The 21,019-nt window shown below is 42.7% G+C and overlaps 1 protein-coding gene across 2 annotated transcripts; it reads left to right on the top strand.

Annotated features, from left to right (window-relative positions):
- The first annotated feature begins 2,851 nt into the window (after positions 1-2,851).
- On the top strand, positions 2,852-19,574 carry LOC106585116 (transmembrane protein 150A). Of its 2 annotated transcripts, none has more exons than XM_014170961.3 (8): positions 2,852-3,077; positions 4,533-4,798; positions 4,913-4,960; positions 5,120-5,206; positions 5,706-5,773; positions 10,794-10,921; positions 11,276-11,453; positions 16,048-19,574. In XM_014170961.3, exons 2-8 carry the CDS (start codon positions 4,617-4,619, stop codon positions 16,344-16,346), a joined length of 990 nt encoding a protein of 329 aa, XP_014026436.1. In that variant the 5' UTR covers positions 2,852-3,077; positions 4,533-4,616; the 3' UTR covers positions 16,347-19,574. The 2 variants fall into 2 exon arrangements, with proteins under 2 accessions (XP_014026436.1, XP_014026438.1); XM_014170963.3 differs by having other exon boundaries at positions 2,971-3,077; positions 4,537-4,798.
- The last annotated feature ends 1,445 nt before the right edge of the window (positions 19,575-21,019 follow it).

The following is a 21,019-nucleotide window of genomic DNA, read 5'->3' as shown; positions in this document are numbered from 1 at the left end:
GAAAGACATCAAATACATCAAAAACATGGTTTGCAGGTGTTTGATGCTATTCCATGTGCTCCATTCCGGCCATTATTATGAGCAGTTCTCCCCTCAGCAGCCTCCTGTGATTACAGTGTACATATCTGCCTGTGTTGGCAAAATCCCTACATATCCTATTGAACCAAGCGTGGAGAAGCTGCCTGTTGTCACAGTTCCAAGACCAGTCAGAAACGTCCAGTAAATGCCGCGTTCACGTGCTAGTCGGTCCTACGAAATTTGCTAATAGCTAACTGGTTTCACGCGGCACGTGTATAACTACAACCAGTTAGCAAGTCTACAATGTCCGAGTTGCTTAGTTCCGACTAGCACGTGAACGTGGCATACCCCTACGCCAATGATGCCGGTGGAGCTGATGCCGCGTTCAAAACAACTGGGAACTCTGAAAAATACGAGGTCAAATCATGACGTCAGTGAAAGAGGCCCGAGTTGAATGGCCGTTCAAATCAATTTTTCCCAGTCGGATCTCGTTTTTTCGAGTTCCCAAATGGATTGAACGCACGGAAGTCGGAGATTTTCAAGTTCCCCGTTGTTTTGAACGCGGCAAATTATATCCTTCGCCACGGTGGTTTTATGGCAGACATGTCGAACCATGAGTATTCAACAAAACAATACATACTTTAAGTTTCTTTCCAGCAAATTTCTTAGTTAAATTATTGTATAACTAGCAAAGGAATTTTGAAGTTGAAGGGTGCAGTATTTATGAAGTTTGGCAATGAGGACTAGCCACTAGCGGTTCTGGGGGGGGGGGGCAGTGCCCCTGTGACAACAATTTTGGACCCCCTTGTGGCCCCCCTAAATGTGGAGTATGAAATAAGTTTAACATACATTTTTGCTATCGTTCTTTTTTTACATCTGTTATTAGACAGTGGCAACGCGGAACATGGTCTTTTGCCTGCTAATGCCTGCAATTATATGACAACGATATGACCAATAACGTCTATTGTAACTGGCCCCTCTAACAGTACAACTGGCCCCAGCTTGGCCCCCCCAGTTGAAATGGTCTAGGACCGCCACTGGGCCAGCTAGTTTAGTTTTAGCCATAGAAAACAAGAGAAAACGAGCTCACGATACAGTTCTTATGCCCTGATATTAGGAGCTGCTGGCGAAAAGTTTTATTAAACAATAGAGACTGAAACAAATAAATCTTATGTTTAAGGACAGCAGATCGATATATACTGCTCAAAAAAATAAAGGGAACACTTAAACAACACAATGTAACTCCAAGTCAATCACACTTCTGTGAAATCAAACTGTCCACTTAGGAAGCAACACTGATTGACAATACATTTCACATGCTGTTGTGCAAATGTAATAGACAGGTGGAAATTATAGGCAATTAGCAAGACACCCCCAATAAAGGAGTGGTTCTGCAGGTGGAGACCACAGACCACTTCTCAGTTCCTATGCTTCCTGGCTGATGTTTTGGTCACTTTTGAATGCTGGCGGTGCTTTCACTCTAGTGGTAGCATGAGACGGAGTCTACAACCCACACAAGTGGCTCAGGTAGTGCAGCTCATCCAGGATGGCACATCAATGCGAGCTGTGGCAAGAAGGTTTGCTGCGTCTGTCAGCGTAGTGTCCAGAGCATGGAGGCGCTACCAGGAGACATCAGGAGACGTGGAGGAGGCCGTAGGAGGGCGACAACCCAGCAGCAGGACCGCTACCTCCGGAGCAGGAGGAGCACTGCCAGAGCCCTGCAAAATTACCTCCAGCAGGCCACAAATCTGCATGTGTCTGCTCAAACAGTCAGAAACAGACTCCATGAGGGTGGTATGAGGGCCTGACGTCCACAGATGCGGGTTGTGCTTACAGCCCAACACCGTGCAGGACGTTTGGCATTTGCCAGAGAACACCAAGATTGGCAAATTCGCCACTGGCGCCCTGTGCTCTTCACATATGAAAGCAGGTTCACACTGAGCACATGTGACAGACGTGACAGTCTGGAGACGCCGTGGAGAACGTTCTGCTTCCTGCAACATCCTCCAGCATGAACGGTTTGGCGGTGGGTCAGTCATGGTGTGGGGTGGTATTTCTTTGGGGGGCCGCACAGCACTCCATGTGCTCGCCAGAGGTAGCCTGACTGCCATTAGGTACCGAGATGAGATCCTCAAACCCCTTGTGAGACCATATGCTGGTGCGGTTGGCCGTGGGTTCCTCCTAATGCAAGACAATGCTAGACCTCATGTGGCTGGAGTGTGTCAGCAGTTCCTGCAAGAGGAAGGCATTGATGCTATGGACTGGCCCGCCCGTTCCCCAGACCTGAATCCAATTGAGCACATCTGGGACATCATGTCTCGCTCCATCCACCAACGCCACGTTGCACCACAGACTGTCCAGGAGTTGGCGGATGCTTTAGTCCAGGTCTGGGAGGAGATCCCTCAGGAGACCATCCGCCACCTCATCAGGAGCATGCCCAGGCGTTGTAGGGTGGTCATACAGGCACGTGGAGGCCACACACACTACTGAGCCTCATTTTGACTTGTTTTAAGGACATTACATCAAAGTTGGATCAGCCTGTAGTGTGGTTTTCCACTTTAGTTTAGAGTGTGACTCTAAATCCAGACCTCCATGGGTTGATAAATTGGATTTCCATTGATTATTTTTGTGTGATTTTGTTGTCAGCACATTCAACTATGTAAAGAAAAAAGTATTTAATAAGATTATTTCATTCATTCAGATCTAGGATGTGTTATTTTAGTGTTCCCTTTATTTTTTTGAACAGTGTACAATCCGGAAGTCAGCTGTAACCGTCGATTGTAAAACAAAGTTTAAAACGATATTTGAGTGACCCTGAATACATCAAATGAATGGTGACTCCTCATCACTATCTATGGTCAAGGCCCGGCCATTTATAGTTATGTTGATGGTTAATGTAGTCCATTACTCGTTGTCCTTCATCCATTGTCTCGCAAAAAAACTACAGTTACAGTGTCGGTGCTTGAGTGGCACGCACGATCGCGTGGGGCCCGAAATATTGTAGTTTTAAAGGGAAACCAAGGTTGTTGAGGTTCGTGGTGGGAGTAGCAGGATCTGGGGTATGTAAATAGTGATTTTCATTATATACATTTTTTTACAGATACAATGTCGTGGACGTTTAACGAGTATGTGTAAACGTACTGTTATTTTCTAAAGCGAACTAGCATAAAATAGCTTGGTGGGTCAAAACTAGCCAGCCAGGCAATATAGCCCCTCTTTTGTTCGATTGCCAGCCCGTAGCCAGCTAGCGGTCTAACTAGCTAATTGCTGTGTGGAAATTTGAGAAAAATGGACACCTAAACGTTGTGCCATCTGAAACAATCTGGCTGTCTGTGAACACATTTTACATGTACTACCGCTCTAAAGTGTACCGGTGTCTTGTTAGCAGCGCTTAATGTTGGCTAGCTAACAACTAGTTAGCCGTTGGTTAGCTTGGCTAGCTTGTGTTAGTCCATACACAATCAGTTTGAGATGTTGTTAGCTAGGAGGAAAGACGCACTGGGATGAAATGCATTACCTAGCCAGGTAGTTTACCTGTCACACTTGCAGGGTGTACTAAAGTGTAAACAATTTTAGAATCTAGCTTTAATTAGCTAGCTAAAACAGCCGGCGTTCTGACAATCTGCTGATGGTGAGTTGATAATCCATGCCAGCCACAGTTCAACAATGCATCATACATACATCAATTGTAGGTACCCCAAACCTTTTTGCTTGCTGCAGGTGGTCCTCAAATAAACTACCATTAGTTAGCTTGATAGAGAGAGACCCATTAGCCTTACAAAGTCAGATGCTGCAGTGGAGGGGTTGATCATTGTGAGACTTGAGAAGAGAGAGCCAGTTAAATGGGGAAATTGATCAAGCCTAGACAGGAAATAAGCCTAAACTGGCTTTGTATCATCAACCTCTCCCTGTATCTGTTCCCTGTGTAATTGTATAAGGAAACAATTGTCTCTCATTTGAGATGTGTTCACTGCACAGCCCCCAACATTGTAGGAAAACCTATTGCATACCTCTTCACCTGTTGTTATTTCTCAATGTGGTTATGGAAAACAAGAGCTTGTTTTATTTGGAGCGTTACAGTCGGATTTCCTCTGAAAAGGTCATTTTTAGTTCATTCTAGTCTGAGCAAAGGTCAGAGTTCTAAACTGCACACTGCAATATCACCACTTTATGATGGCCTCTGCTTTTGGCCATTGAATTATCCTCAATCAACACACTCATTTGACCAATTACCTGTTGTCAGATTGTTTGTCTTCTGTAGGTAGGCCAACCTTTGTGAAAAAGGCTTATTTTATTGTGTTTGTTCGTAGGCCTAGGCTATCTGATTTTAGAATTCCTGAGGTGTCTGATTTTATTTATTTAATGAAGGAATCTCAAAGTCAAGTCACCCTACTGAAAAATAAAACTCTAAATGTTAATCTTTGTCTCTTTCTTTCCTCCCTCTCTCTCTGCTCCCCTCCACCTCACATTTGGCCTTTTTGTTCAACTCTCTTTCTTCCTGCTCTGTGGTAAAGACAGCTGCTGGTTGCAGGCACCGAGCGGTGCAACAGAAGCAGTGTGCCGTCCCCCTGTCCTACTCTCATGCCTCCCCTCCATGTATGTCCTCCCTGCCTGTTAGTGTCCCCATCTGGTCCCCTCATTGTCTCGCTACCTTCTCCAGCCTGAAGCCCTCCTTTCCCTCATGCTTTGGACAAAGCCGGCACACAGCCAGCCCAATGACTGCCTGGATCGTCCTGCCTGTCAGCCTCTCTGCCTTCTCCATCACAGGGATATGGATTGTGTGAGTCCTGACGGCCAAGCATGTATCACAAAGTGATTGAAAGAGAACTATTCATAAGAAATTCATGATTGTGGGTTTGAATCATTGTTGATTTGTGTTTGTTTTTCCCCGCAGCTACGCCATGGCTGTGATGAACCATCACGTTTGTCCGGTGGAGAACTGGTGAGTGCTTCACTGAGAGTTTCATTAAAAGCAGTGGTAGTAAAGAAGACCCAGTTTTGTCTTTAGATTTATAGCCTACATTAACTTGATATACTACAGTATATCACCTGCTTGAAAAGAATAATAGCTAATTTAATTGTTTTTCTTTCTTATCTGCAGGTCCTACAATGTTACATGTACAGAGGAGATAGCCAGGCCAGGCTTCCCAAAGACATGCTGCACCATACAGGACATCCCCCTTATCAGGTGTTACATTCATTTATACTCTCTCTCTCTCATTCATTTATATTATCTCTCTTCGCGCCCTCTGTCTTTCAATTACATTTCAATTTAAAAAATTTGGCATGGGGAACATATGTTTACATTGCCAAAGCAAGTGAAATGTGTAATAAACAAAAGTGAAATAAACAATACAAAAATTAACAGTAAACATTACACGCACAAAAGTTCCAAAAGAATAAAGACATTTCAAATGTCATATTATGTGAAAATAGTTAAAGTACAAAATGGGTTGTATTTACAATGATATTTACAACAACAAAGTCTTAGCCTTGTAACCAGACCAGAAGAGAAATAGTAACAACCTTGTAATAAACCAGTGACATGAAGGCCTTTTCCTAACATTTGAATCATGGCCATATATAGGCCTAGTCAATGTCATTCAATGAATTAAAGTCTAGTGAGTGGATTTCTTATTCGTTTTGGGTGACATGTTGTTTCCTCCCCCATCTTGTGTCTTGTACAGTAAGTGTGGCTCCTTCCCCCCTGAGAGCTGCCTGTTCAGTCTGATCGGGAATGTTGGAGCCTTCATGGGTAAGTAAGGCCTCTTCTCCATCCCAAATGGCATCCATAGGGCTCTGGTTAGAAGTAGTGCACTATGTAGGGAACAATAGGGTGCCATTTGGGATGCAGACCTCTTCTCTCATCACTCCACAGCCCACTCACACTGACAATAAGCTGTGTCCTTTGTCTCACTCATCACTGATGTAGTGAAGAGCAAACTCAGTTTACTCACCTTTTTTATTTTGTGAAAAGTGTTTACCCAGCCATTATGCTAAAGTGTTTTTTTTTGCATTAGTGTTTAAAGCTGAAATCCTTAATGTTGGAACTGCCATGTCCACTTGCGATATTACAACAACAAAGAAGTTACTGCAAACAATAACAAAAAATGTCTCTCCTTCTGACATTATTGCACGCACGATAGAGCAGCAGATTGTGATTTATTTTACCACATTGGCCGATGCTCCTCACCTCCGCTTCGTCAACAAAACAAAAACAATAACAACGGCCGTTTGGCGGACAGTGGTGCTGTTTCCCCTACTGTGGATTCCATCTTTAAAGGGATAGTTCACCCAAATTACAAAACGACACATTGGTTTCCTTGCCATGTAACCAGTCTATGGACAAGGTATGACAGCAATCCGTGCTTTGATTTTGTTTCCCTGCTATTTTTGTGCTACAAATGGATTTGGAAACAGTGCCAGGGAAATTAAACCAAAGCATGGATTGGTGTCATACCTTGTCCATAGACTGCTTACAGGGTAAGGAAACCAATATGTAATTTTGTAGTTACTTGGCGCTCACGGTTTACACATCTATATTTACCCATAAATTCCTGCTTGTTTATGCAACCATGCAGATAATACTATTGTTGTGTCATGGTGATAATGATCTGAAGGTGGTGAAAATACCTGTAAAGATAGTCTATCAGCTTTTTGCTCATTGGTTTCAAGAATATATCACCTCACAGAATCTTCTTTTCAGTACTGTAGTCAATTGTGTGCTGAGTTAATCTGAATAGTTTACAGAATTTCCAATACAACTGATATTGTACACATTGTTTCAGCTATATACAGTGGCTTGCGAAAGTATTTACTAGAGGTCGACCGATTAATCGGAATGGCCGATTAATTAGGGCCGATTTCATGTTTTCATAACAATCGGTAATCAGCATTTTTGGGCACCGATTATGGCTGATTACATTGCACTCCACGAGGAGACTGTGTGGCAGGCTGACTACCTGTTATGCGAGTGCAGCAAGGAGCCAAGGTAAGGTGCTAGCTAGCATTAAACTTATCTTATAAAAAAACAATCAATCTTAACAAATCACTATGGTTGATGGTTGATGATATTACTAGTTTATCTAGCTTGTCCTGCGTTGCATATAATCGATGCGGTGCCTGTTAGTTTATCATTGAATCACAGCCTACTTCGCCAAATGGGTGATTTAACAAGCGCATTCGCGAAAAAAGCACTGTCGTTGCACCAATGTGTACCTAACCATAAACATCAATGCCTTTCTTAAAATCAATACACAAGTATTTTTAAACCTGCATATTTAGTTAATATTGCCTGCTAACATGAATTTATTTTAACTAGGGAAATTGTGCCACTTCTCTGTGCAACAGAGTCAGGGTATATGCAGCAGTTTGGGCCGCCTGGCTCGTTGCGAACTGTTCGAAGACCATTTCTTCCTAACAAAGACAGCCAACTTCGCCAAACGGGGGATGATTTAACAAAAGCGCATTTGCGAAAAAGCACAATTGTTGCACGAATGTACCTAACCATAAACATCCATGCCTATCTTAAAATCAATACACAGAAGTATATTTTTTTAAACCTGCGTATTTAGTTAATATTGCCTGCTAACATGAATTTCTTTTAACTAAATATGCAGGTTTAAAAAAATATACCGCTGTGTATTGATTTTAAGATAGGCATTGATGTTTATGGTTAGGTACATTCGTGCAACGATTGTGCTTTTTTCGCAAATGCGCTTTTGTTAAATCATCCCCCGTTTGGCGAAGTTGGCTGTCTTTGTTAGGAAGAAATAGTCTTCGCACAGTTCGCAACGAGCCAGGCGGCCCAAACTGTTGCATATACCCTGACTCTGCGTGCAATGAGTGCAAGAGCAGTGACACAATTTGCCTAGTTAATATTGCCTGCTAACATGAATTTATTTTAACTAGGCAAATTGTGTCACTGCTCTTGCGTTCATTGCACGCAGAGTCAGGGTATATGCAACAGTTTGGGCCGCTTGGCTCGTTGCGAACTAATTTGCCAGAATTGTACATAATTATGACATAACATTGAAGGTTGTGCAATGTAACAGCAATATTTAGACTTATGGATGCCACCCGTTAGATAAAATACGGAACGGTTCCGTATTTCACTGAAAGAATAAACGTTTTTTTTTCTCCAAAATGATAGTTTCCGGATTTGTCCATATTAATGACCTAAGGCTCGTATTTCTGTGTTATTATATTATAATTAAGTCTATGATTTGATGTCGCAGTCTGACTGAGCTGTGGTAGGCAGCAGCAGGCTCGTAAGCATTCATTCAAACAGCACTTTCCTGCGTTTGCCAGCAGCTCTTCGCAATGCTTCAAGCATTGCGCTGTTTATGACTTCAAGCCTGGCAACTCCCGAGATTAGGCTGGCAATACTAAAGTACCTATTAGAACATCCAATAGTCAAAGGTATATGAAATACAAATGGTATAGAGAAATAGTCCTATAATAACTACAACCTAAAACTTCTTACCTGGGAATATTGAAGACTCATGTTAAAAGGAACCACTAGCTTTCACATGTGCTCATGTTCTGAGCAAGGAACTTAAACGTTAGCTTTTTTACGTGGCACATATTGCACTTTTACTTTCTTCTCCAACACTTTGTTTTTGCATTATTTAAACCAAATTGAACATGTTTCATTATTTATTTGAGACTAAATTGATTTTATTGATGTATTATATTAAGTTAAAATAAGTGTTCATTCAGTATTGTTGTAATTGTCATTAATACAAATATACATATAAAAATCGGCCGATTAATCGGCATCAGGGTTTTTTGGTCCGTCAATAATCGGTATCGGCGTTGAAAAATCATAATCGGTCGACCTCTAGTGTTTACCCCCCCTGGCATTTTTCCTATTTTGTTGCCTTACAATCTGGAATTAAAATAGATTTTTTGGGGGTATGCAATCATTTGATTTACACAACATGCCTACCACATTGAAGATGCAAAATATTTTGTTGTGAAACATACAAGAAATAAGACCAAAAAAATGAAAACTTGAGTGTGTATAACTATTCACCCCTCCAAAGTTAATTCTTTGTAGAGCCACCTTTTGCAGCAATTACAGTTGCAAGTCTCTTGGGGTATGTCTCTATAAGCTTGGCACATCTAGCCACTGTGATTTTTGCCCATTCTCCAAGGCAAAACTGTACCAGCTCCTTCAAGTTGGATGATCTTTAAGTCATACCACAGATTCTCAATTAGATTGAGGTCTGGGCTTTGAAAAGGCCATTCCAAGACATTTAAATGTTTCCCCTTAAACCACTCGAGTGTTGCTTTAGCATTATGCTTAGGGTCATTGTCCTGCTGGAAGGTGAACCTCCTTCCCTGTCTCAAATCTCTTGAAGACTGAAACAGGTTTCCTTCAAGAATTTCCCTGTATTTAGCGCCATCCTTCAAATCTCTTGAAGACTGAAACAGGTTTCCCTCAAGAATTTCCCTGTATTTAGCGCCATCCATCATTCCTTCAATTCTGACTAGTTTCCCAGTCCCTACCGATGGAAAAACATACCCACAGCATGATGCTGCTATCACCATGCTTCACTGTGGGGATGGTGTTTTCAGGGTGATGAGAGGTGTTGGGTTTGTGTCAGACATAGCGTTGTCCTTGATGGCCAAAAAGCTCAATTTTAGTCACATCTAACCAGGGTACCTTCTTCCATATGTTTGGGGAGTCTCCCACATGCCTTTTGGCGAACACCAAACGTGTTTGCTTATTTTGATCTTTAAGCAATGGCTTTTTTTCTGGACACTCTTCTGTAAAGCCCAGCTCTGTGGAGTTTACGGCTTAAAGCGGTCCTATGGACAGATACTCCAATCTCCGCTGTGGAGCTTTGCAGCTCCTTCAGGGTTATCTTTGGTCTCTTTGTTGCCTCTCTGATTAATGCCCTCCTTGCCTGGTCTGTGAGTTTTGGTGGGTGGCCCTCTCTTTGCAGGTTTGTTGTGGTGCCATATTCTTTCCATTTTTTAATAATGGATTTAATGGTGCTCAGTGGGATGTTCAAAGTTTCTGATATTTCTTTATAACCCAACCCTGATCTGTACTTCTCCACAACTTTGTCCCTGACCTGTTAGGCGAGCTCCTTGGTCTTCATGGTGCCGCTTGCTTGGTGGTGCCCCTTGCTTAGTGGTGTTGCGGACTCTGGGGACTTTCAGAACAGATGGGTAGATATACTGAGGTCATGTGACAGATCATTTGACACTTAGATTTCACACAGGTGCACTTTATTTAACTAATTATGTAACTTCTGAAGGTAATTGGTTGCACTGGATCTTATTTAGGGGATTCATAGCAAAGGAGGTGAATACATATGCACACACCACTTTTCAGTTTTTTTTTTTTTTCATTTCACTTCACCAATTTTGACTATTTTGTGTATGTCCATTACATGAAACCCAGATAAAAATCTATTTAAATTACACGTTGTAATGCAACAATATAGGAAAAATGCCAAGGGGGTGAATACTTTTGCAAGGCACACATATATACTAGTGTGTATGTTAGCCATTACTTAGCAGCACGTGCAGAAGGGCTTCAAATAGGCTCTGCGATCAATAATGGATGTGGCTTTTCCTCCACTCCTCCCTCTCATCCTCCATTACTTCCTTTTCTGTCTTATTTATCACCACTCACTCTGACCCCTTTTTCCTGTGCTCCTCTTCACCCATCTCTCTGTCCTCCCCCCTCTCTCACCATCCCTTCTTCCTCTACTCCTTCCTGCTTCTATCTCTCTTTCGCTCTCTCTCTGTCTCTCCAGTGGTGATGGTGTGCCTTCTGCGCTATGCCCAGGTGATTGAGCACAGCCACCGTTGCTGGATTAACACCAGCGCTCTGGTGTCTGGCTGCACCAACGCTCTAGGACTGGTCATGGTGGGCAACTTCCAGGTGATTCTTCTCACTTCATTACTCTATGTAAAGGTTGATTCCATGGGTGTGTCCAAAATGGTCCCATATCTGTCACTCTTGGCTAGAGCGACAATTACTAAGTGGTGGTGGGTTATATTCTATATTTTCCTCATTTGTTATCTCCATTTGGTGATTCCCTGTGTTTTCTAACATGTCTCCATAAGTTACAAACAAGGAGTGTGGGCGGCCATGTGCATAGGAGTGGGAGGGTTCAGGGGGACGTCAATGGGATTTAGGTTTTCGGAGTGGGTTCACTTGTGCATTAAATGTATGTTTTCAATCACAGTAAAAAATACATGAATAGATAAATAAGATGTTTCCCTCCTTGGGCAGGTTGACCATGCCAAGTCTCTCCATTACGTTGGCGCGGGCGTGACGTTCCCCGCTGGTCTGCTCTTTGTGTGCCTGCAGTGTGTGCTCACCTACCGGGTGGCCGTCACCGCCCTTGACTACTGGATGGCACACGTACGTGTGGCGCTGGCCGCAGGAGCCCTCGTCTCACTGGTCCTCAGTATCCTTCCTGACTCACTGGGATTGGTTAAGGGAAGGGTTGAGTGGCTGGGATTGGATGAGGGAAAGGGGTGGGGGCTGGGCATTAGACTGGTCTTGTTATTGGTCGTGATGGGCTCCACCAGTTAGTAAAAGGTGACTGATAATTTATCCTTAGCGTTATTTAATTTCAATCAGGCACAGTTAAAGATGGAATCCGCAGTAGGGGGAAACGGCGCCACTGGCCGCCCCCACCACAGTTCAAATAGTTTTTGTTGCTGAGCTGAGGTGCGTAAAATTGCAGTATATATTGTGCTCTTCCATCGCGCAACGATGTCAGAGAGGAATAAACAGTGTTTGTTGTTTGCAGTAACTTCTTTGTTGTTGTATCACAAACGGACAACATTAACATTAAGGATTCCAGCGTTAATGTGGGATGTAGTATTGTCATTTCTCTTCTGTAATGAAACCTTGCGATGGCTAGTCTGTGATACCACCAAACAACTAGTAGGCCCCATGTGCTCCATATATATTTGGTAAGTCTAATTCCTTTCAGTGGTCTGTGTTAAATAGGCAGATTTATAGTGGCTGTAGGAAAGGAGGGTTTGGGGGTCTGAAGAGGATGTGTGTGTGTGTGTCTGTAGAGGCCAGGGAGGCTGTTGGGGGACGGTTGTTTGGATAGGTAGCTAGGGTTCTGTGGTTGGTTAGCTAAAACATATGTGTCTGTACAGGGAGGCTGTTGGGGGAGGGTTGTGAGTGTGACCAGTTGTTGGGCTAGATGGGTAGCTACGGTCATGGCTAGATTCTCCTAACCTGCAAGAGATGGCGCGGAAGAACATGGCTGATGCTTTACATTGTCTCATCCAATTGTGCAATTTTTTATTTATTTTAGCGTTTTGTGTAACTTATTTTTTTTGTTGCTGCTAACGTCTCTTATGACTGAAAATAACTTCTGGACATCAGAAAAGCGATTACTCAAGCGGACTGGAAGAAACTTTTTTCCTTTAACGAGTCCGACGAGAAGGATATCCTACTTTAACTGGAAAAGGCCCAGATCCACACCGCGTGAAGAAAAGACGCTGGAAAAGGGGACACAGATTGGGGATCCTTCTGAGAATCCGTAGGCAAGCGAGTAAACTCCCAATGCATTCCATTCTTCTTGCTAACGTGCAATTGTTATAAAATAAAATTGATGACCTACTATTAAGATTATCCTACCAACGGGACATTAAAAACTGTAACATCTTATGTTTCACCGAGACGTGGCTGAACGAAGAAACTGACAATATAGACCTGGCGGGATTTTCCATGCACCGGCAGAACAGAGACGCTACCTCTGGTAAGATGAGGGGTGGGGGGGCTGTGTCTTTTTGTCAATAACAGCTGGTGCGTGATGTCTAATGTTAAAGAAGTCTCGAGGTATTGCTCGCCTGTGGTAGAGTACCTTATGATAAGCTGTCGACCACACTATCTACCAAGAGAGTTCTCTGTATTATTTGTAGCCGTCTATTTACCACCAAAAAGCAAAAGACCACTAAGACCGCTCTCAACCAACTCTATAAGGCCAAAAGCAAAGAAGAAAATGCTCACCCAGAAGCGGCGCTCCTAGTGGCCGGGGACTTTAAATGCAGGCAAACTTAAATCAGTTTTACAAAAATTTTACCAGCATGTCACATGTGCAACCAGGAGAAAATCAATCCTTGACCAACTTTACTCCACACACAGAGATGCATACAAAGCTCTCCCCCGCCCTCCATTTGGCAAATCTGACCACAAATCTATCCTCCTGATTCCTGCTTACAAGCAAAAACTAAAGCAGGAAGTACCAGTGACTCGCTCAATACGGACATGGTCAGATGACGCGGATGTTACACTACAGGACTGTTTTGCTAGCACAGACTGGAATATGTTCCGTGATTCATCCAATGTCATTGGGGAATACACCACCTGTCATCGGCTTCATCAATAAGTGCATCGATGACGTCGTCCCCACAGTGACTCAGAAGCCATGGATTACAGGCAACATCCGCATCGAGCTAAAGGCTAGAGCTGCCGCTTTCAAGGAGCGGGAGACTAATCCGGACGCTTATAAGAAATCCCGCTATGCCCTCAGACGAACCATCAAACATGCAAAGCGTCAATACAGGATTAAGATTGAATCCTACTACACCGGCTTTGACGCTCGTCGGATGTGGCAGGGCTTGAAAACTATTACGGACTACAAAGGGAAACTCAGACGCGAGCTGTCCAGTGACGCAAGCCTACCAGACAAGCTAAATGCCTTTCATGCTCGCTTCGAGGCAAGCAACACTGAAGCATGTACGAGAGCACCAGCTGTTCTGGATGACTGTGTGATAACGCTCTCGGTAACCGATGTGAACAAAACCTTTAAACAGGTCAACATTCACAAAGGCGCTGGGCCAGACGGATTACCAGGATGTGTACTCAAAGCATGCGCGGACCAACTGTAAAGTGTCTTCATTGACATCTTTAACATCTCTCTGACTGAGTCTGTAATACCTAGATGTTTCAAGCAGACCACCATAGTCCCTGTGCCCAAGGAAGCGAAGGTAACCTGCCTAAATGATTACCGCCCCATGGCACTCACGTCGGTAGCCATGAAGTGGCTCATGGCTCACATCAACAGCATCCTCCCGGACACACTAGACCCACTCCAATTTGCATACCGCCCCAACAGATCCACAGATGACGCAATCTCAATCGCACTCCACACTGCCCTTTCTCACCTGGACGAAAGGAACACCTATGTGAGAATGCTGTTCATCGACTACAGCTCAGTGTTCAACACCATAGTGCCCACGAAGCTCATCACTAAGCTAAGGACTCTGGGACTAAACACCTGCCTCTGCAACTGGACTTCCTGACGGGCCGCCCCCAGGTGGTAAGAGTAGGCAACAATACATCTGCCACGCTGATCCTTAACACTCAGGGGTGTGTACTTAGTCCCCTCCTGTATTCCCTGTTCATCCACGACTGCGTGGCCAAACACGACACATTCATTAAGTTTGCTGACGACACAACAGTGGTAGGCCGGATCACCGACAACGATGAGATGGCCTATAGGGTGGAGGTCAGAGAACTGGCAGTGTAGTGCCAGGACATCAACCTCTCCCTCAAGTGAGCAAGACAAAGGAGCTGTTCGTGGACTACAACAAAAGGCGGGCCGAACAGGCCCCCATTAACATCGACAGGGCTGTAGTGGAGCGGGTCAAGAGTTTCAAGTTCCTTGGTGTCTACATCACCAACAAACTATCATGGTCCAAACATACCAAGACAGTCGTGAAGAGGGCACGACAAAACCTTTTCCTCCTCAGAAGACTGAAAAGATTTGGCATGGGTCCCCAGATCCTCAAAAGGTTCTACAGCTGCACCATCGAGAGCATCCTGACCGGTTGCATCACCGCCTGGTATGGCAACTGCTCGGCATCTAACCATAAGGTGCTACAGAGGGTAGTGCGAACGGCCTAGTACATCACTGGGGCCAAGCTTCTTGCCATCCAGGACCTATATAATAGGCGGTGTCAGAGGAAATCCCATAAAATTGTCAGAGACTCCAGTCACCCAAGTTATAGACTCTTTTCTCTGCTACCGCACGGCAAGCGGTACCGGAGTGCCAAGTCTAGGACCAAAAGGCTCCTCAACAGCTTCTACCCCAAAGCCATTAGACTGCTGAACAATTCATAAAAATCACCACCAGACAATTTACATTGTACACTGCTGCTACTCGCTGTTTGTTTGTTACCTATGCATAGTCACTTCACAAAGAAATTTGTTTAGTGGTTGAAAAACAAGTTTTAATGACTCCAACCTAAGTGTATGTAAACTTCCGACTTCAACTGTACATGTACAGACTACCTCAACTAGCCTGTACGCCTGCACACTGACTCTGTACCGGTGCCCCCTTTGTATAGCCTCGTTATTCTTATTGTGTTACTTTTTATTATAACTTTTTATTTTAGCCTAGTTGGTAAATATTTTCTTCTTCTTGAACTGCACTGTTGGTTAAGAGCTTGTAAGTAAGCATTTCACGGTCAAGTCTACATTTGTTGTATTCAGCGCATGTGGCAAATAATGTTTGATTTGATGTTAATTCTCCTAACCTTCGACAAAAAGTCAAATCTGATGTTAATTTGACAAAAGCTGGATCCCTTCTAGCCATTACCAGTAGCTACAAGCTAGGGTTCTTAAAACATGATGACTGTCCTCAGAATTGTGAGAAGTTCTCGGGGACAAGGCTGATCTTCCTCCTGCTGGAACTAAGTAGGGGTGAAGACTAGGAACAGATGTTCTCCTATCTATCTGCCTGGCAGGCTCAGCCATACTCTGAAGCTCTCATCAACATATTGATGGATGAAGAAGCATATTGATATATCCCTGCCTAAATATTTCCACAGCAACAGTACTGCACTCTGTGAACCGTGCACTCATTATTTACCATAGCATAATTTAAGTCCCAAATGGCATCCTATTCCCTTTAAAGTAGTGCACTATATAGGGAACAGAGTGCCATTTGGGACGAAACCATAGATTTATTAATGTTGCCCTTCCTCCTCCATCGATGTGGCTGTTGCTTCTCCTTAACTGTCTTTCCCCAGGTGGTATTTTCTTCATCCACGAGAGCTTTGTCCTCCAGCATGCGGCGGCCATCTGCGAGTGGGTCTTCACCGTGGACATCCTGGTCTTTTATGGCACTTTCACCTATGAGTTTGGCACAGTCACCAACGACACCATGATGGTCGGCCTGCAGCAGACCCACCACCACTCGGGGGTCATGATGGGCGGCGCGGCCGGGGCCATGACGCTGGGCATGGGAGCCAAGGGCCTCAAGTCCCCTGGAGGAAGTAGCACATCCACCCATCTCAACTGCACCCCTGAGAGTATAGCCATGTTGTAGCTTTGTGGGGATCACAGGAGGTCACCACGCTGCTGCAGAGAGGAATCACCACACAGGCAGCAGAAGTTAGGGCTCAATGATAGTACTGGCCGCCAGGGGAAGGAGGAAATACAAGACATTGAAAATCACAAGATATGATTGACACAACGGGTCGGTATTGCTGTATTGGGTTTTCGTGTTGTAATAAGCCGTCCGTTTCTCCACTACGGTCTAATTTTCTTTGCTTCATCAGCAGGAAGGAAGACTTACAGGAAGGATAAATATGTGGGATGATGATGTTCTGAGTGTTTCCAAAATGACAGCTGGCACATGGGCCTCCCAGCACACTGACCCGATGATACTTTTTTCTTTCTTAAAGATCAGTTTTTGACCGGTCACTGAGGCTTTTGCCAGTGTTCATCCTTATCATGTCGGGATGGCAGACACAAACGGTTTCTTTTATATGCCAACACAATGTTTTTTTTTTTGTGGCACATTTTACAGACTTCCTCTACCTGGTGAATGAGTGAGTAGAGTACGTTGTTGGATTGATCAGACTTGGTTTGAGTTTTTCTTTTGTGTATACTCTGCCAATCTTAAAGCATCGTAGTAAAAACTATTGAATGTTTGAGAAGTGGAACTATGGATAGTATACTGTTATGTACATGACAGGTTGTATGCACACGCCTTTTTATTTATCAAATCAAGTATAAATGAACTGTAAAACGATTTGTGAACTCAGAAACATAATTTGACAAGACAATTTACACATTCTGTGCACAATATCTGCCCAATATCTCGAATAGCTGCCTTGAGGGCAAGTGATATGAACAACTTTATTGTTTAAAAATGATATCTCTGTATGTTTAGATAAGATTTTCTAGATGTATGAAATGCTATACATCTAGATGACATGATATGAGCATAGAATGCTCACACAAACCTGTTGGTCTGTTCTGCCCCTCTGTTACTGGGGCAACCTCTGCGTCTCAATCACTCTTGCTTGATTTGTTTTATATTTCCCATGTTGCCACTGAATTTCCTTCACCTGTTAGCCACTGGCAACATGGCTTATTGTGTTGTTTTTACGGGGTCACCTTATTGTTTTCCATCTTTGTTGGTGAAACAATGGCCATTTCATCTGCCAAAGTAAAGTACAGAGTATGTGTTAAGCCTTGCTTTGGAGAGTTTTGAACACATTGCTCTTTGTTAGATGTCATAGTACAACATGTAATTAAATATATGGTTATAAATATGTCAACCGATAGGCTACGATCCATTTTTAAAAGGTGCAAATATGACTAATTATACAACAGCTGTCTTATCTGGGAAAAAAATACAGGGGTACCTACTATTTGGATTCCAGGCTGGTTCCTTGGAAGCCTTATTTGGAGACTGTGGGCAACACAATCTCTGTAAGAAACGTCTCGTCAAAGCCTGTCATTAATGTTCTGAGTGAGATACTGTGTTGAGAACAGTGTTCGTATTTATAAAGCATCTCAGAGTAGGAGTCCTCTTTAGTTCCCCCCTATCCATGTAACCTTGTTCGTTATGATAAAAGTGATCTTCGATCAGCGCTCTTACTCTGAGATGCTTTATGAATACAGGCCCAGTTGTATCGACGGTAGGGACTAAAGAGGATGATGCCTATATAGACCTTGTGCCATTGACCTGATAATGACGAGTGTCTGATGTGTGTCGACAGGTTGTGAGTATTGTTGAAATCCTTTCTGTCATGCCTCTGATTTGGAAATGCATGAGGACATTTGTCGTTTAGAGTTGAGATGCTGCATGCATGTACTGTGTGGGCGACGGGGTGCAAAATTGTTAGACTGAAATAGATGTGTATGATGATATGTAGACCATGACTTATGAATGACTTATAAAATTGTCTTTCTCATTGCCAAACATCTATAACTGAAATGGTACAGAATAAACCTCTCAACGTTGTGACTGACAACCAACCAAATATACCCCAGGTGAGAGTCACCAGGAAACAAATGTATTTCTGTAACCAACCAGCGCCACCTTGAGGCCAATGATTGTCTCCACATGGAGAAATCAAATGCAAGTCAGCAGTTTGTATGCTATGCTTTCTCTCTCTCTCTGGCTCTAGTAGGCCCCAGGGGCGGACTTTGCTATGTTGAAGGGGTTTCAATTAATTGAAGCTGTCCCCAGCTGCCCATGGGAACCCCACTGACTGTTATTTAACAACTTTATATGGCCTATATATTCCGTGGGATAATAATCATATACGGTCATTATCCATGGAAAAATGTCAATTTAAGTCCGCCCCTGGTTGGCACTTTTAACATTAGTGATCTATGATATTATCACTTCCACGGTATTCTCTATTGGGTCATTGTGTTCCTGGCAGAGTATATATTAAACTGTACAGTACAGCCACTGGATGGTTTTTCAGCCAACAAAACTATTTTAAACCGTGTTTTATAGTTTTCTTCATGTCAGCTACCTCTGTGATTGCGAGTGGACTTGATGTTATTCCAGAGCAGATGCATAGATTGTATTTCCTATTCCTATAGCTGGAAAAGATGAGAATCTACACTGGAATTTGATGGGTTGGCTCTGTTGCTATAAAACAGGCCACACAGAAAAGACAAGAAAATGAAAGCACTCTGGTGGTTTCCGATGCAAATATTCTGTAGCTCCTGTGTATGTTCACTATGTTCGATCTTTTGGCATTTTCCCCCTTATCCTGTACCAGCCAAAAAGTTTTTTTTCAAATATTTGATTTCAAATAACCATATTTTCTGATGTATTTCACCACACTGTAATTTAGTATCAAGGTTAGACTTCAACAGGCAGCTTTGATGAAAATGTACCTACATGGGATTGGAACTATTCTGTGTAAACTTTTGTGTTCTCTTACAGTGGACATGGCCAAAACATGACAAAATGGCATTTCTATACATGATTGTTTTTGTTAAAAAATAAATAAATAGATTCCTGCACTCTTTCAAGACGTGAGAGAATAACAATTCCAGTAGCAGAAGACAGCCTGTATGTTAAATTATGTCTTGAATTCGAAATAACAGCAATGCACATCAAATGTCTTGAAAGATGTAATAGTCATTTTATAATTTTTGAAAACTATGTAAAACGGATGGTATGGGAGGGAAGTTGATTACCCCCTTCTGTAAATGTGTGATGTATCTATCATTTAGCTATTTTTCTTTTCTCAGAGATTTATATTCAAATATGAAATAAAATGGATGAATTATAAGCAAATTCTTTGCTCTTCGTATTGTTTATTCGTGGGCAGAAGATGGGTAAATCATGTTTTATTACACAAGCTGAAGGTTTGTTTCGACATGACTGATCTGGGATGAGTCTCAGCTGCATACCCTCAGAGAAGGGAGTAAGTAAGCTGGCTTGGCAGACATTGACTTGGCAGACATTAGCCTACCCATTAAAATGATATTTCTTCAATATTGCATAAATCAACATTAGGCCTACCTTTGAGCCCAGAAAATCAACTTCTCTCTTCCGCTCCTCTGCTCTAGCCTTGTGAAACCACACTAACTGCAATGTGAGATATTGCAAGATTATTCAGGTTTCATGAGGCCTTTACTATAAATAAACGTATCATGTGCTCTCTACAAGACAGCCCTTCGTTGTAGACAGAGAGAAATATGGCAGAACAATTATCACTGCCTTGAAATAGTGTGTTCAGTACTGTCCACATTTCACAGCAACTGTTTATTTTAAGGACTCACTCACAGGACTCAGCAGTTGGAGGTTATTTTGTCATATGCCTACTGAGATACACTCATTGACATGAAGCACAAACCAGCTATGCCAGCCAGACCAACAACTGAATGCTATACATGCTTTATAACCACCCATTGGACTTAGCCTGTGTATTAACAATGCTGGGTCATTCAACAAACAATTTAATATTTGAGGAAATGCGATTGAATGGACCTGAGAAAAACTACAGTTGTGAGATTGGTCCTTAATCTACAATGCCTTTAGAAAGTATTAACCCCCCTTTACTTTTTCCTAATTTTGTTGTGTTATAGCCTGAATTAAAAATAGTTTAAATTGAGATTTTATGTCACTGATCTACACACAATACCCCATAATGTCAAAGTGGAATTTTGTTTGTAGAATGTTTTTTTGTATTAATACAAAATGTAAAGCTGAAATGTCTTGAGTGAATAAGTATTCAACCCCTTTGTTATGGCAAGCCTATATAAGTTCAGGAGTAAAATGTGCTAAACAAATCGAATAATATTTTGCATGGACTCGTGTTCAATAATAGTGGTTAACATACATGTTTTATGATTACCCCATCTCTGTACCTCACACATACAGATAATTGTACGGTCCCTCAATCGAGTAGTGAATTTCAAGCACAGATTAAATCACAAAGACCAGGGAGGTTTTTCAATGCCTCGCAAAGAAGGGCACAGATTGATAGGTGTAAAAATCTCCCTTTGATCATGATGACGTTATTAATTAGTCTTTGGATGGTGTATCAATACACAGAGTCACTACAAAGATACAGGCGTCCTTCCTAACACAGTTGCCGGAGAGGAAGGAAAATGCTCAGGGATTTTACCATGAGGCCAATGGTGATTTTAAAACAGTTACAGAGTTTAATGGTTGTGATATGAGAAAACTGAGGATGGATCAACAACATTGTAGTTACTCCAGAATACTAACCTAAA

This window comes from Salmo salar, chromosome 24 (assembly GCF_965601325.2).
Source record: "Salmo salar chromosome 24, fSalSal1, whole genome shotgun sequence".
Lineage (NCBI taxonomy): Eukaryota > Metazoa > Chordata > Actinopteri > Salmoniformes > Salmonidae > Salmo > Salmo salar.
The sequence above is the reverse complement of the archived record's forward strand: the minus strand, read 5'-3'. Positions and strand labels throughout refer to the sequence as shown.